Here is a 15,549-nt window from a genome sequence, read left to right on the forward strand (position 1 = left end):
GCGACCCACCCCGATCCCCAGGGGGCCACGGGTGGATGACGCCTGCTTATAAATCATAAATCAAAACCGGCCCGAAGCCGCGACCCCACCCAGTATAAAATGACTCGAGATGCCTGCAGAACTATTTTAAGTTGTCAATTTAGACGGCCATCAGTTTGCTTGCTTCTGTTGTTAAACAAATGTTTGCTTTAAAGAACTCTGCCTCGAAGAATGTCAGAAGTCTGTCTCTCAATGCTGTTAGAGGCTTCCATATGACGCCTTCAGCCATGACCGTCAAAGAGATTACCAGCGCCACTCAGTTTCAGAATGAGGTGTTAAAGGACAAGTCATCTTTTGTCGACTTCTACGCCACTTGGTGTGGTCCTTGTAAGGCCATGAGTCCTTTCATTGAGAAGTTCTCTGACACATACAAAGACGTGAATTTTTATAAGGTGGATGTCGATAAGTTCTCAGACCTTTCTGTTGAGTACGGTGTCTCGGCCATGCCGACATTCATGTTCTTTAAAGATGGTGAAGTTGTTTCGGATTCTGTGGGTGCCAATCCGCATGCTGTTCAGAATATGTTAAAGAAAGTATCTGCCAAATGACGCATCGCATAAGCCTTCCTGTCTATAGATTTAATATTGTTATTATTATTAAAATTGTATATTTTCCGTATACACTCTTCTTTTAATCCAACTTCATATCATCCAACTCATCCAATAACTCATCAACATCAATTTGAGGGGCATCCTCGTCTTCCTCGCTCTCCGCATCCGTTTCAGTTCCCGCTTCAGCGGGTTTCTCCGATTTGTACAGATTAACAGTCTGTCTCAACTCTTGATCCTCCTCTAATTCCTCCATAAAGATCTCGTAGTCTTTCTCTGCTCTCTCTTCCTCTTGTCTAACCTGTTTGTTGTCACGAGAAGAAGAAGATCCACCAATTTCTTCCTTTTCCTTGGCCATTCTCTTCAACTTCCATTGTCTCTTCTTGATGGTCTTGTTGGTTCTCTTGTAGAACTTCTTCACTAGCACGACTTCTGGAAGATTATCTGTATCCAACGAATCAAATAATTCAGAGTTAAAGTTAGAGTTGGCAAGATAGTAGCCAAGTGCAGAGTCTCCTGGGTGCAAAATAGCACCCAAATGCGATCTCACGTAATACTCTTGATCATTAACGCCCATATCACTTGCACGTGCCACAGTAATGTCAGCAAGTAAGAACTTACCCTTCTGCTCACCAGTTGGTTCTACATCTAGCACAATAAATTCTACCAGTTGTGACATATCGGTCAACGAGCTAAATGGTGCTCTCCAGAAAACTGAACCTTGTAGATCGGCCGTTTTCAAGGTCGTAGGGTCCAAAAATTGAATAGCATTTGTCACTTTTGAACAAATAACAAATTGGGAGATGTTACCCATGGATTTGGCAAGCTTTTTAGGCAGCACCACTAAATCCTCCTTACATATAGGTGCGATTTCCACAGAATAAGTGAACTTATACTTTGCGGTACCACTATGGGAATCTTCCGTGATAAGACTTTGCGATTTCTTATACTTAATTGGAACGCAACCTCTTAAAAAATCGAGCATTCTGATGGCATGGTTCTGCTTACCGTAAAAGAAGTCCAAACCATCTTTGGCCTCCTTGATAGAAATCGTATCAACGTGTGCGTTATGTTTCAAAATAAGCTGTTCCAAGTACAAGAAAGTTCTTTTATGAGGAACCTTCTGCCTAAGTTGGATGCTAGAATTCCATGTATGAGTAGTATAAGCCTTGGCACAATCTGGGCACTGCATAGCAATCACGACGTACTCCACTTCAAATGTTTGCTGTAATATGACATTATTGAATGCTTCTCCCTGAACTGTTAGCTTCACTCTAACACGCCTCGAATGGGGCTCTGTCCACAAGAAAGATGCATCAATTAGACGAACGCTATTGAGTCCTTTCAAACGTCTTAGGCAAATGGCCAATAATTCCCTCGACTCTAATTGTGCATGTATCCACGAAGAGGGAGGTTGTAAAAATCTTTCACAGTTACGACAGTATGATAAATTCATCTCTCTTGGAATCCCTTTTGTGATATCCACATTCTGTTTGATACAATCGTAGCACAGAACAAGACCTGTGGATCCATCCATAGGTACACCACAATTACAGCAAAGCACTGTGGCCTTGTTTTGCTGTATATCCTGGTCTTGTGGATCCAAATGTGTATAGTTTGACATTGCTTGACGTTATATATATAAAAGTGCTAGGCAAAGTGGAAAAACTGAAAAGCTGAAAAGCTGATTACTAAATCTCAAAACTAAAATAAAAAGAATCGAAAAAAATTTTAAATTTTTTTTTTTCATTAAGTTACCGGATTGGGATGTTAGGAGAGAAGAGCTAATTGAAGTGTATACCACTCTACTACGAGCCTCTATGACTGACTATGATAAGGAATCCTACAGATTTAAGAAGTAACACAACATGTAGATTTTTTATGGGTGTGAATATTATAATGATAACAGTGCACAAACTTAATATGTGCTCCTTATTGATTTGGCGGCTGTTTTTCGATAGTGTGACAATAAATTCAGTTGTGTTTAAGTAACCATCATGTTTGTGTTTCTGCACTTCCAACCGTTTTCCAAAAGGGTATCCTTTGAATTTATTATCTGAATATCATGCAATTTCTGTCTATGCCTAAACTTTGTTGTCTAAAAAGAGATATCACTTACATAGCTCATATTTCTTCGATACAGAATCCCTACATTACTACCAAGCGATAATCTGTGACAGACTGAATATTTCCCAAATAATTAGATAAACATCACGAAGCATCAATTCTATTTTCTTATTATATGTGACAGTATTTTCTTTTTGCCTACTCAGAAAGATTTATTGACTCAACCCTTTCCTTGTTGGATCATAAAATCAATACCAGTTATCTTAATGTTTCCTTTTATGTAGTCAGGTCCACGACAGATGTTTAACATAAATTGAATTGGAATGTAGTTTCTTATAACTTCTGAAACAACTGAGCCTCAGAAGTACATAATGAATATTATCATGCCACTAGCTTCTCTGATTACCCGTAAAGCTTTAAGTTGATTAGAGATCTAAGTACAAAATTAAGTACCTTGCTGTATAATTATGCTTTAAGGCCTGACAATATCAATAAAACAGTAACCAGGTAGTTATATGATGAGTGTTCTCTTTCATTACTCTCATGAGTTATCTTACCGTAAGTCAGCTTACGAAGATCCTTGAATTCATCGAAAACGGCTGTATTATGCACCGCCGCGAAAATTTAAATACTGCATCGCGGAGACCTCATTGCTTATCTCGACAATAGATATAAACTCTTCTTAAGGCACTAAAAGGAGGTTAACACAAAAATGTCTAATCCAAACGATAATTCTTCTGGAGATGAAGGCATCACAAATCCCCAACGATATTTTCCCGCATTATCAATAGACCAGACTGAAAACTCAAACAATATGCAACTGCCAATATCAGAGTCTCTTCCCTTACTGTGGTTCATGCAGAATAATGATTTAATAATCGAAAACAGAACTTCAGAGCCTCGAGATTTGTTGATGTCCGAAAGGACGCTATTGGCTTGGGTAAAATGTGGTACTTTGCTATGCATGGTGAGTGCATTGATGATCATAGACTTTAGATTAGATACCACGAAACCCAGTAATATGGGCAGTGATAGAGGTAAACGGATTTCCAAATACAGCTTTGCGATATCCATTGTGTTGTGTGTTTTAGGTCTTGGATGTTTTACCGTTGCTAGTATAGCCTATTTTAAGGCACTTTACAGCTACAAGCACCAAAAGATACAGACATATGATATTACATTTTTGACTGCCTATTTGGCTTTTCTTTGCCTTTCTCTTTTTGGAATTGGCATCCTATTCATGGTCAAGGGTTGATCTTGTTGGATGTGCACTGTGCACTCTCTTACACAGTCTCTGCCACAATTCACTCAATTTTGAATTACTTTTGAAGCCCAGATTCGCGACTAAATTAATTACTCTTCCCGACACTAACTCAGCCATTCTTGTTGTAACAGCACTGCTATTGGTACTGATTTGTCTCGATTATATGTCATCTTTACAACCTTCGGGAATCATCAAAAAACGAAATCGGAGGTGCCTTGTTTGTTTGGAGTGCCGTAAAAGGAAAATCAAATGTGATCGCAAACACCCCATCTGTTCTCACTGCACTTTGCTGGGCATCACATGCAACTATAAAGTTCATTCGAAAATTGCATTGAAATGGAAGGCAGCTGTTTACAATGATGATATCAAACAAGATCAAGAGTCGGCTTCTCCGAAGACTTCCGCTTTAGAAAACACATATGCCTCTCTATCCTATCGTATTGAACTGTTAAGGTCAGAATTACATCTCCTAAAAGCACAGTTGTCGAACGGCAAATTTGATCCCTTAAATACTCCGGCTACTCTATTGGATATGAAGATAAAGAGGATCAAAAGATCTTCTATTGCTAGCAAAGCTTCCAATACAATATTCTTGGGCCCTTCATCTTGGTATCGGGTGTTACTTTCAAGACCAGTTTTCAAAAACATGCTTTCGTGCTTTGATGAAATATTTGACGAGATTAAACAAAATTGGAAAGCTGCACACGGGGCCACGACTCTAGACTACAATTTGGGTGTCATGAATGAGAAGTTTCTTGATGAGGAATCGGTAGTCACGATGATCAATCAGATCCTCTGTCCCAACTATTATGCCATTCAAGAAAGGTTGGTTTTCTTTCAGAATCATCTAAACGGACTAATATTCTGTAATTTTGTGCCTATGAATATGGTTCATTTTTTTTTTTTTTCATACTTTGTTTTGGATGGTTCTGCCGACACTGAAATGGCTTCTTTCATTAGACCTAAGAAGTCATACAAATATAGTGACGTCGCTCTTATTGCCTCAATAACATACTTGGTTTTGATTTTTTCGAGGTACAACAGCAAAGATGAAGAGGGTTTGCAGTATCAACTACGAATAGATGCAGATCAGCTACGGTTGTTGATCCTCCGACTTTTGAACATTTCGCAGTTCCGAAAAAAGGCAACTCACCAGGCATTGCTCTCCCTTATCGTGTTAAGGTGCAGCCTTTTCGTCTACAACAATTTGGAGGGAGTCCATGAAAGCTTTAATTCTTATCCATTGTTTCAATTGTGCTTAGTACTTTGTTATCAAATGGGATTACACGCCGACCATAGCGGGGTGGACGTAATGGTGTACAAAGATACATCTGCAATGAAAACTCGCACAATGTCTTTATCCGAGACGAGAGAATTATGGAACTATATGCAAACTGAGGATGCTGTGTATTCAATCTCTCTCGGCACTCCACTTCTCATTAACTACGAGTTTTGTGCTGAATTTAGTAGCACACCATCTGATCTGTTTTTCCAGAAAAGGCGTCGAGATATTGTGTCGCTAATGAGGGAAGTCGCCATTACAACTAATTACAGAAAAGATTGCTCAATAAATGATGTGCTTACTTTGCTTGACAAGGTTACTTTTTTTTGCTATCAGACATCGACTACTATGTTTACGACCTCTCAGAACAGCGATTTGGATGAGCTGGCGTATTTTTGCAAGATTAAGCTTTTACTTTTGCAGAATATTCAGAATTTATGCCATATGGTGATTCTGGGTGTCAATGAGCTTCATCGTACGCACAATAACGAAGTACGGAAGCCTGAAAACTTGCAGCTGCTTAGAAATCTCTCCAAGGAAATGTACAGGCAGTCCTTGATTTCTGCAGTGGTAGGTGTTTATCTTGTCAAACTTATCTGTGAGGGTAAGACTGTATTTGGGGAAGGAACCAACACTAAGTACCTTGTATTCTTTAGAGATGCACTCTCCGCATCAATGATGCGGTCATTTATTGTTTGGTTTACATTTTTGCTTCCGAAGGCTGTGAAGAGTTCTGATATGTTGAATGAGCTACAGAAAGAGACAATGCTACGTGACTACCCACCAAAGGAAAATGGCTATAAGAAGGAAATCGATGTCTATGTGTTAGAACGAGCTCTATATCATAAGTATACTCATGAGGACGAGAAACTCGGGGAGCAACTTGTCACTAAACTTATTTCCCCTTCGGAACTATTGAAGTTTGCATCTTTCCATAATAAGGTTAGCCAAAATGCTATTATTAAAAGTAGCATTGATTCTTTCCTTGCCTTTAAGACTGTTATAGTCTGGATTTACATTTTACAGACGGTGAAAGATTGCAGAAGTGAGTTGGAAAATGGCCATGCTACAATGCAGGAGATTGTGATTAAAACCAAAGAACAGATGCGCAACAATGGCGGTATGGGCAAAATTGAAGACGACGTCCTCATAACAGAAGATGAGCAATTGAAAAAGATGTTCGATTCAATTATGGCAGATCAAGGCTATTCCAATATCACCGGATCCATCTTTGATCTTCCAGTCAATTAGATTACATTCTCGGACCAGTATTATAATTCATGATTCAACCGACCTTCGATTACGATCCTCGACTCCCTCACTTTGTGATATTATTAACGAGAAGAAGAGAGCAATATTGTTTAATGAGAGGGACATCCATGAACATCATGCTTCTTCTCATGCATTTAAACTGACTGATAATTGATCTTAGGTCTGCAATGAAATGCTTTGCTCATTGATTTTTAAGTGCGATGTTAAGGTCCAGCTACATTAGCCACTGAGCTTACTTTATCGTTGTAACGAAGTTAATGTTTACATATGGAATTCGGGTCGTTTAGACTGTTAGAGAGGGATTGAAACTTTGGGTTGTTGCAATATGTAGTACTGGGAGATTGTTCTCCGGATAGTTTAGGAAGTAGTTGATTTTCAGTGGTTTAGGTGCCAAGATCCACCCCTTATATAGAAGATCAAGATTGGGCTCTTATTCTGGATGTTTGGTATCTCCTTCTATCATCAAACTCTATGTTTTCTATTGTTCAGGTCACTCATATATCTGACTTCATTCTCATTGCCATCATTTAGGCTTTGGTCGACATCATTAAAGACCACCGAAAATGGCTCAATATATCTTATTTCCTTCCTAGCTATAAAAAAAAAGAACTGCAAACCCGTGAGGTGTGGGCTATGACGTATTATGTTTCCCGAATAGAGACAGAGAAGCCTAGTAAAATTTTTAAGCTCCATTGTCGACTGAAGCATATATCATGTTCAGGACCGAATATGAAGTTCCTTGATATAAATATTGATCTTCCAAAAAGAATAAAAGGACAATTCTATGTACACACGGCCGTATTTACGGCTATAAAAACGGATATAATAAATCCGCACTGCATTAAACTCCCAGCAGGTCACCAATTAGGAAACCGCTAGATCTGTAATACTTCTAGGCATTTCTCGGTTATTGATCGCATGATTCCAAACGTGTTATCTTTGGCTAGCTGCGCCAACTTTCACCATACTATGAAGAAGCAAGTTTCACCTCTTCTGCATTAAATTATTCACATTTTATCTGCTTGGCGGCTCAATTCAATTAATCTGTCAATTCATAAATAGATCATCTTGTGATGTCTCATGAAACTCAAGGAATTACAAAACAACGGAAACGTCACAGAAAATTCTTAGTTTGTTCTGAGTGCCGAACTCGAAAGATTAAATGTGATCGAAAGGACCCTTGCTCCCACTGCTCCAAGTACGGATTGAAGTGTGTGTTCCAGGCCCCAGACGGAAGCGCATGCGATACGTTACCTTCAGCCACCGAAAAGATCTCCCGGATACCGAAGACACCCCAGATGGCGCTAGAATCACAGATTGCAGATCTAGAATCAAAATTATCTGACCTGAAATCTCTGGCATCTGGCTCGCAAATGCCGCCCGGAGATGAACCACAACTTCCGAGCGCTCCTACCATCCTTCAGAGTTCTGAAGGCCATGGGATAATTTCTCTTTTAGATACAAAAATCCCGGATATCAAGAGATATCTAGTTGTTGGTAAGCCTTCTCGAACTTCCTTTCAGGGACCCTCGTCAAAAGTATGGCTTGTTTTTTCCATACGAAATTTTCTGTATCTATTAACCAGCTTAAAGGGAAGTCTTAAGCAGGAGAAAATAATATGGGAAAGCGTACATCCTCTTCAGTCAGTATCTCTCGAGGGACCGGAAGACGAGGAAATGATTTTACACTTGATCGAAGCAACAATCTGTCCTAACTTTCAGGCATTTCAAGAACGCTTAATCTACTTCCAGAACAGCTTGAACAACTTACTCTTCGGTGGATTTGTTCCCATGAACATCGTCCATTCACAATTTTTGTCATATTTCACTTCGAAGGCACCGGTTCAATTCAACAGACCTCCCAAATGCTATTTCTACACAGACATATCTCTTATTGTGGCCATCGTTAATTTAGTTTATATATTCACCAGATTCAACAATGACGGGAAACAGTTCCATTTCGAACTACTGACTAAAGGTTCCGATCTCTCCTCTTTGGCATTGCGACTCTTGAGATTATCAAAATTCAAGAATAAGCGAAGCCAGGAGGCGTTGATAGCATTATTGGTAATTAGAACTGGGCTATTTGTTTATGATAATACCGTTGGTGATAACGCAGAGGTGAACTCATACCCGATGTTTCAACAGTGTATTGATATCGCCTACCAGATTGGAATTCATTCTGATCCCAACTTTACCACTACGATTATGTTCAAAGATACACCCTTGCTGAAGTCCCGAACGTTATCGCCATCCCAAACACGAGAGCTTTGGAATTATATGCAAATGATTGATGCAAATGTTTCATTTGATTCAGGCTCTCCTCTTCTTATAAATTATGATTACTGCATAGGGTATCTGAGGCAGTCGGACACTGCTTTTGAGAGAAAGAAGGAAGGAGCTGTAATACTAATGAGGCAACTATCGAAAACTATTAACTCCCGAAAAGATGTATGCCTTAGGGACATTCTTCAACTTATTGATAAGGTAACCTTATTCTGTTTCTCTACCCAGCTCTCTTCTCCGACGGGAGATGATATGGACGAATTAGCTTATCTTTTCAGTATGAAATTATGGTTTCTACAGTCATTACTGTCTTTATGCCGGATGGTAATATATGGAATTATGAAATTACCTCAATCGGAGTCCTTAAATGAATTATCGAAAGAGATGTATAGACAGTCTGTGATAGCAGCTGTCACTTCATTATTTATAATCAAGGATATTCTGTTGGGAAAAAGCATCTTTGGCAATGACCCAAATGGCAAATATGTCGTCTTCTTCCGCTATCTTTTTTCGAAAAGCTTGGGACAATCATTCGTTTTCTGGTTTTCTCTTTTGCTTCATAAGACTGCAGTGAATACAGATCTAATCGGGGACGTGGATAAGGGGTCTCCACTATTTGATTATCCACCAGATGAAATTTCCGGGGACATCATCCTTACTACAAATTTGTTAGAACAGGCATTATACCATAATTATAATAATGAAACTACCGAACTTGCAGAAAAGGTATGTTCAAAGCTCATTTCCAATGAAACCATGAATGAATTTTCCTCTTCACTATACGATATTGTTTATCAGAATGATGTTTTAAAGAGTAGCCTCGACTCTTTCATGATGTTGAATTTGGTGATTGTGTGGCTTTCCATAATACGTACTCTTGAGGAATTCAAGTCCAAGTTGGCCACTAAAAAAGCTACGATGAAAGATGTTATCGCTCAGACTAAGCAAAGAGTGGAACATGAATTTAAGACGAGAAGCCCCTTCGATACAGACGGGTATCAGCTAGAAAAATTATTTGATTCCATATTAGCTGATCATACTTGGCTTCCTATAGACGACAATTCCGATTGGCAAATGTGATAAAAATCTACTTCAATAAATGACATATGTATCTGTGTATTGTTATATAGGCTCGGGCCTTTGCAATGAACTTATGCTATCATTAAGTGCTATTGAATATACAGAAAAAGGAAGCAGAGTAAATTAGACCAGAAACGGAAAGTGTAAGCGAAGCGCACTTTCTAGGCTTCAACCTCATCAGATTCTGGTAGCTTTTTATCAGAAATAAAAAGCGTGCAAATGAACGCAACAAACGACAATGCTAAACCCAAATAAAATACGTTTTGAATACTGTGCATAATTTGATTGATTACGAGGTTCTGGTCATGGGCATTCATTTCCTGTAGTAAACTTATTTGACTGACAACATCAGTCAAAGAAATTCCGGTTTCCTGTAGTTTTGAGGCTACCTGAGGCAATGCGGATTTTAGGGTAGCACTGTAAATAACTCCAGCAATTAATGAAAAAAAGGCAGAAGCTATATTTCTTCCAGAATTGAAAAGTGCCATAGTTAATATGTTTGAGCCTGGAGTCTTTGGTGCAAGAATAAGACCACTCATCATAGGTCCTTGAAAATTTAATCCGGTTGCAATTCCCAATAAAATCTGAAATCCAATACTGCGACCCATATTCTCCTGAACGGGAAGAAGAAGCAACAAGCCAACAGAGATAGGGAGCATCACAGCTGAAATTAAGCAAATAGGCTTTATTAGTAGATACTTCTTCATAATCACGGCAGAAAACATTGCTGAGAGGGCCACAGGAATGGCGCATGGAATAAGAGACAATCCGGTATGGAAAGCATTATGACCAGCAACATTCTCAAAGTAAATACTGAGAAACTGAATCAAAACCATAAAACAACTGAAATTCATGATAAAAGCAAGAAATGCCATATCAGCTTTTACATTTGACACAATATCTGGGGGAATTGCAGGATACTTGGAGTATTTGAAATTGTCTATGCAGAAGGCTACCAACAATAAACTACCAAGAACAAAACAGCATATCACCGAAGAAGATTTCCAAGTATTACCAGTTTCTCCAAATGACAATGCAAGAAGAAGTAGTACGAGGGAAGACATCATTAAACCACAGTTGAGGAAATCAACAGTGTTCAACTTTTCAAAGAATGTTCCAACTGGAGGCTTTGGCTTGTAGGTGAAGATAAAAAAGGGGAAAATGACTGCACCAAAACAAATATTGAGATAGAAACACCATCTCCAAGAAACATAAGTACCAAATATGCCACCAATAATAGGACCGAGAACGGAAGCAACGACAAAAGTGCTACTCAAGGAAGCAAGAACTAACGGCTTCTTATCAATTGTGGTTATTTCCGTAGCAATGACCATGACGACTGTCATAATAGATGAGCCACCAACTCCTTGAATTGCTCTGCCTCCAATAAACATATTCATGGAAGAAGATATAGCAGCCACCAATGATCCTATTTCAAAGAGTATGATACCGGCAATCACTATCCATTTACGGCCAAAACTAATGGAAAGCCTTGCCCATACTTGAGAACAAACACCCATTGGCATCAAAAATGCTGCGGTAATCCATGTCATTTTATTAAATTCTTGGAAATGATCTGAAATGGTAGTCAAAACTGCAGCTGTGATCATTTGATCTAAAGCCACCAAGAAAACACACAATATAAGTGAGATGACGCAGACAATCAACTTGAAACCGTAGAGAAGATGATCTTCCCTCACAGTTCCATCACCGGCATCACTTTCCCTAAACTTCTTGACTTGAAAGGTTTCTAGGTCAATTACCTTAGCCGATTCGTTCGTTATTTTGCATTCTTCACTCGACGAGATTAATTCTTCCATTTTTAGGGTAGTCCAAAGGTTTCTTCAAGTTTTCAGTTAAATATAATGCATAAACAAACATTATTCTAAGAAATCAATGATGAATTCATCTCTATATATACATATATATAAGCTCATACAGATCATCATGTTCTCTTAATTCATAGCTTGTTACACCCGATGTCCGATCGGTCTTAATCCAATATTTTCTTTCGTCCGATTCGATCGGCTCTAAATAGTGTTAGAGCCCGATATCTTTCAAGGGGAATGAAATTCAACCCCAACTAGATGTATTAACGCTAAGCCTGCTTTGCGTCCGCCATACTGACAGAAATATCACTACTAAAAAGCCGGAGGACCGCACATTGTGGTTACTTACCAGAAAGCTAGCTGCTCTGTCGGACAAGGTTCCACTCGAGTTAGTTGGAACCGGTAACTAATTGAGAGTACATAAAATTTGTACTCCGATTTGTGTATAAAAAGAGATGACCGGCTCGTGAATATTTTTCTGTATATAGTGCTCAGATACAGTATCCATGGTACTCCTGCGTTATTGACAATTCTAGTTGTTGTAGCTATCGGTGTTTTTCTTTGTGCACCTTGGGAGTCCCTAATTTAATTTATGAGGTAACCTTCGCGACATACAATCACTTTTTGACAGTTCTAAACTCTTTATGATGAGTTCTTTGGATGATGAGAGCAAAATTCGCAAGAAGAGGAACAGAAAGTTTCTTGTATGTGCGAAGTGCCGGCGCATGAAGATCAAATGTGATCGTAAGGATCCGTGCTCTCACTGTGTTAAGACAAATGCCAAGTGTCAGTATACGGCACCTGGCGGGGAACCTCGCACTTTTCAGTTGAAGGCTTCGGATGGATTCACAGGAAAATGGGAAGTGAATTTTCAGCCAGATCAAGTTTCTGACAATTCGTCCGTTTCAAGCTTTAAAGTAGATCGTACCAGCTCTGATCCAACAGAAATACGATCACAGATTGACCAACTAAAGCAGCAACTAGATTCACTTTCGGAAAAGGTTAAGGGAAATAACATTGATGAAATTTCTATACTTGATGTTCCTTTTCCTTCAATGAAACGGAGAGTGCTGCTGAGCAAACCTTCGCGGACATTGGTATGCGGTCCTAGTTCTAGATATTCTTTAATATTTTCCAGACCGATGATAAGGTTCGTAATGGCCAGCATGAAAGAAACGTTGGATGAACAAAGGCGTTATTGGAAAAAGGTTCACGATAAAAGTTCACGGGAGACTGTGCTTTTCCGTGAAGCTTTAAAGGAAGATGATGTAGTGGATATGATTAATAAGGTAATTTGTCCCCATTACTACGCGTTCCAAGAGCGACTTGTTTTCTTTCAGATGAATTTGAATCACCTACTATACTCAAACTTTGTGCCAATGGACGTGATTCACTCTCTGTTTTTATCAAGTTTTCATACCGTGGATAATATTGGCGTGGCGCAATTCAACAGACCTCTCAAGTGCTATTTCTATGCCGATATTTCGGCCATCGTGTCTATTGTTTTACTTGTCATAGTATTCACTCGGTATAACAGTGATGGACAGAAATTTATTCATGATCTTTCCGTGGATACCGTGGAAATGAGATCCCTAAGCTTACAACTCTTGAAACTCTCGGAGTTTAGAAGGAAGAAGACCGAATCTGCACTTATATCTCTTATAGTGCTCAGAAGCGCGCTATTCGTTCATGACAATTCGGAGGGTGCGAATGAAGAATTTAACTCTTATCCTGTGTTCAACATATACCTGTCCCTGTGTTTCCAGATGGGTATATATCTCGATACCAATACAATTGATATCCTAGTCTTTAAAAAGAAACGCTTGTTGAAATCACGTACAATGTCTCCTTCGCAGAGAAAGGAGTTATGGAACTATATCCAGACCGAGGATGCTGAGTACTCCGTTTCTATGGGTATACCTTTACTGATTGACTACAATTTTTGTGCTCCTTATTATAAAAGGTCCAATGTTTTCTTTGAGAAACAGAGAGAGTATTGTGTTCTGTTACTTCGGGAGATATCCATGAAACTCAATTCTTTGCGAGCCGTATCCATGCGGGAACTTCTTGCACTTCTTGACAAGATACTGTCTTTTTTCAAGAGAATCCCGTTTAAAGTATTTTCAGATCACGGGTTGCAGGGTGTGGACCTTGATGAAATGGCCAACCTATTAAAGTTCAAGTTTCTTCTCCTTGATATGATACCTGCCTTGTGCCGCATGATAATTCATGCCATCAGCGGTCTCTTTGATAGTCATTCATTCGTTTTGCAAAACCAGGATACTTTCAATTTTCTTACATCTTTAGCTCAGGAAATGTTCAGAACGCTACTCTTTGCGGTATCTTTATCACTATATATGATGACCCATATATGTGATGGTAGGAGCATATTCGGCAAAGAGCAGGATGGAAAGTATCTCATCTATTTCCGAGATGTGTTTGCCAAGTCAATGTCGACGTCATTCGTTTTATGGTATACATTGTTACTTTCTAAGGCGACAAAACATCCGGAATTAGTTACAGATATCTCTAATGCGGCATTGCTTCTGGATTATCCACCCGATTACAAAGGAAACATCAATGAGCAGCTCAACGTTTTTATTATAGAGGATGTCCTTCTGAGCAAACATTCGGGAAAAAGCATCGAGTATTGCGAAGCTGTATGCGGTAAGCTTCTCAGTATCTCAGAGTTGATAAATTTTGCGTCATCACTTTACGACATTATGGGCAGAAATGAATCAATTAAAAATAGTTTGGACTCATTCCTTACGCTCAAGGCTGTTATTTTATGGATGTATGGCCTTGAGACTGTACAAGAGTGCAAAGAGCTGCTGAACAGGAAAGAAATGACAGTGACAGATCTTATTACAAAGACGAAAGAAAGGGTGGAGTCCAGATTTAATATGGGTAGAGTGGACAGTGGAATCAAATTGAGTGATGAAAACATCCTGTTAGAGAAGATGTTTGATTCAATATTCTCGGAAAGTAACCTATTTGATTTGTCTCCAGATGGTAATTCGCAGAATGACTTGGCGTTACTTGACGGTGCGGAAACTATGAGTGTAAATCGTCATAGTAATATCCCTCTAAATTCGGAAATAAATTACGGAGATTACGAGTTCGATATGAACACGGAAGGTCCTTAGGACACACGGGAAATAGGGTAAAAAGGGAACAGCAAGAACTATGAAAGTAACCACAGAGCAAAGGGCTTCTTATAAATACCAATTTGAGATATTGGACGAATGGTTTCATCACTCGAATTATGAATCTTGGTAGATTTGTGTACAGCAGTATTTACGCGGAAAAAGACGTTCATAATATTTTCAACTATAAAAGCGCGCAATGCCCAGAACTGTAGAGGGTAATCAATAACCCAATTTTTACACACCCATCAGTGATCTCTACAGCAACCATTACGTGAAAATGGATCAGATGGAATCAGATGCCTTTTCCATGGATGTTTTAACGCCAACGGAGAAGCAAACAATACAGGAATATCAACAACTCGCTGAGCAACTGATGACTTTAAAGGAGCAAATTGAAAGCTTGAGTGGTGAAATAGACCTTCAGCCATCCATAGATGATGCCACGAGACTTACTACAGGTGAACTTTCCGGAGAAGATCGTAGAAAAACTGAAGTTGATCTTGTGAACCAGCTTAGAACTTTAGAACGAACCATATCCATGGTCGGAACACTTTTCAAATCTAGTGTATATAAAATCTTGGTCAATGGAGAACAAGGCGAAGTGTCGGGAAACTAGTGTTTTAATGCTGACAACTTTGGTGTATATTAACGCAGAAAAGATATGAATGTAAAATAATTCACACTATATATTCGAAGTAAGCACACATTAATGTATAATTGGTGAGAATGAATGC

At 39.0% G+C, this 15,549-nt stretch overlaps 7 protein-coding genes across 7 annotated transcripts; 5 read left to right on the plus strand and 2 right to left on the minus strand.

Moving 5' to 3' along the window:
- Positions 1 to 179: 179 nt before the first annotated feature.
- On the plus strand, positions 180 to 587 carry FOA43_000677 (uncharacterized protein; the record flags this gene model as incomplete). The annotated part of the gene is made up of 1 exon (XM_038921004.1): positions 180 to 587. One exon carries the CDS (start codon positions 180 to 182, stop codon positions 585 to 587), a length of 408 nt encoding a protein of 135 aa, XP_038776932.1.
- Positions 588 to 669: 82 nt separating this feature from the next.
- NMD3 (ribosome-binding protein) lies at positions 670 to 2,211 on the minus strand (the record flags this gene model as incomplete). Its single annotated transcript, XM_038921005.1, has 1 exon — positions 670 to 2,211. One exon carries the CDS (start codon positions 2,209 to 2,211, stop codon positions 670 to 672), a length of 1,542 nt encoding a protein of 513 aa, XP_038776933.1.
- Positions 2,212 to 3,366: 1,155 nt separating this feature from the next.
- On the plus strand, positions 3,367 to 3,909 carry FOA43_000679 (uncharacterized protein; the record flags this gene model as incomplete). The annotated part of the gene is made up of 1 exon (XM_038921006.1): positions 3,367 to 3,909. The coding sequence occupies one exon, from the start codon at positions 3,367 to 3,369 to the stop codon at positions 3,907 to 3,909; it is 543 nt and encodes a 180-aa protein (XP_038776934.1).
- A 655-nt stretch (positions 3,910 to 4,564) lies between these two features.
- On the plus strand, positions 4,565 to 6,451 carry FOA43_000680 (uncharacterized protein; the record flags this gene model as incomplete). The annotated part of the gene is made up of 1 exon (XM_038921007.1): positions 4,565 to 6,451. The coding sequence occupies one exon, from the start codon at positions 4,565 to 4,567 to the stop codon at positions 6,449 to 6,451; it is 1,887 nt and encodes a 628-aa protein (XP_038776935.1).
- A 1,811-nt stretch (positions 6,452 to 8,262) lies between these two features.
- FOA43_000681 (uncharacterized protein) lies at positions 8,263 to 9,837 on the plus strand (the record flags this gene model as incomplete). Its single annotated transcript, XM_038921008.1, has 1 exon — positions 8,263 to 9,837. The coding sequence occupies one exon, from the start codon at positions 8,263 to 8,265 to the stop codon at positions 9,835 to 9,837; it is 1,575 nt and encodes a 524-aa protein (XP_038776936.1).
- Positions 9,838 to 9,998: 161 nt separating this feature from the next.
- FOA43_000682 (uncharacterized protein) lies at positions 9,999 to 11,657 on the minus strand (the record flags this gene model as incomplete). Its single annotated transcript, XM_038921009.1, has 1 exon — positions 9,999 to 11,657. The coding sequence occupies one exon, from the start codon at positions 11,655 to 11,657 to the stop codon at positions 9,999 to 10,001; it is 1,659 nt and encodes a 552-aa protein (XP_038776937.1).
- Positions 11,658 to 12,313: 656 nt separating this feature from the next.
- Positions 12,314 to 14,812, plus strand: FOA43_000683 (uncharacterized protein; the record flags this gene model as incomplete). The annotated part of the gene is made up of 1 exon (XM_038921010.1): positions 12,314 to 14,812. One exon carries the CDS (start codon positions 12,314 to 12,316, stop codon positions 14,810 to 14,812), a length of 2,499 nt encoding a protein of 832 aa, XP_038776938.1.
- Positions 14,813 to 15,549: the final 737 nt, after the last annotated feature.

Source organism: Brettanomyces nanus, chromosome 1 (genome assembly GCF_011074865.1).
Source record: "Brettanomyces nanus chromosome 1, complete sequence".
Taxonomy (NCBI): Eukaryota; Fungi; Ascomycota; class Pichiomycetes; order Pichiales; family Pichiaceae; genus Brettanomyces; species Brettanomyces nanus.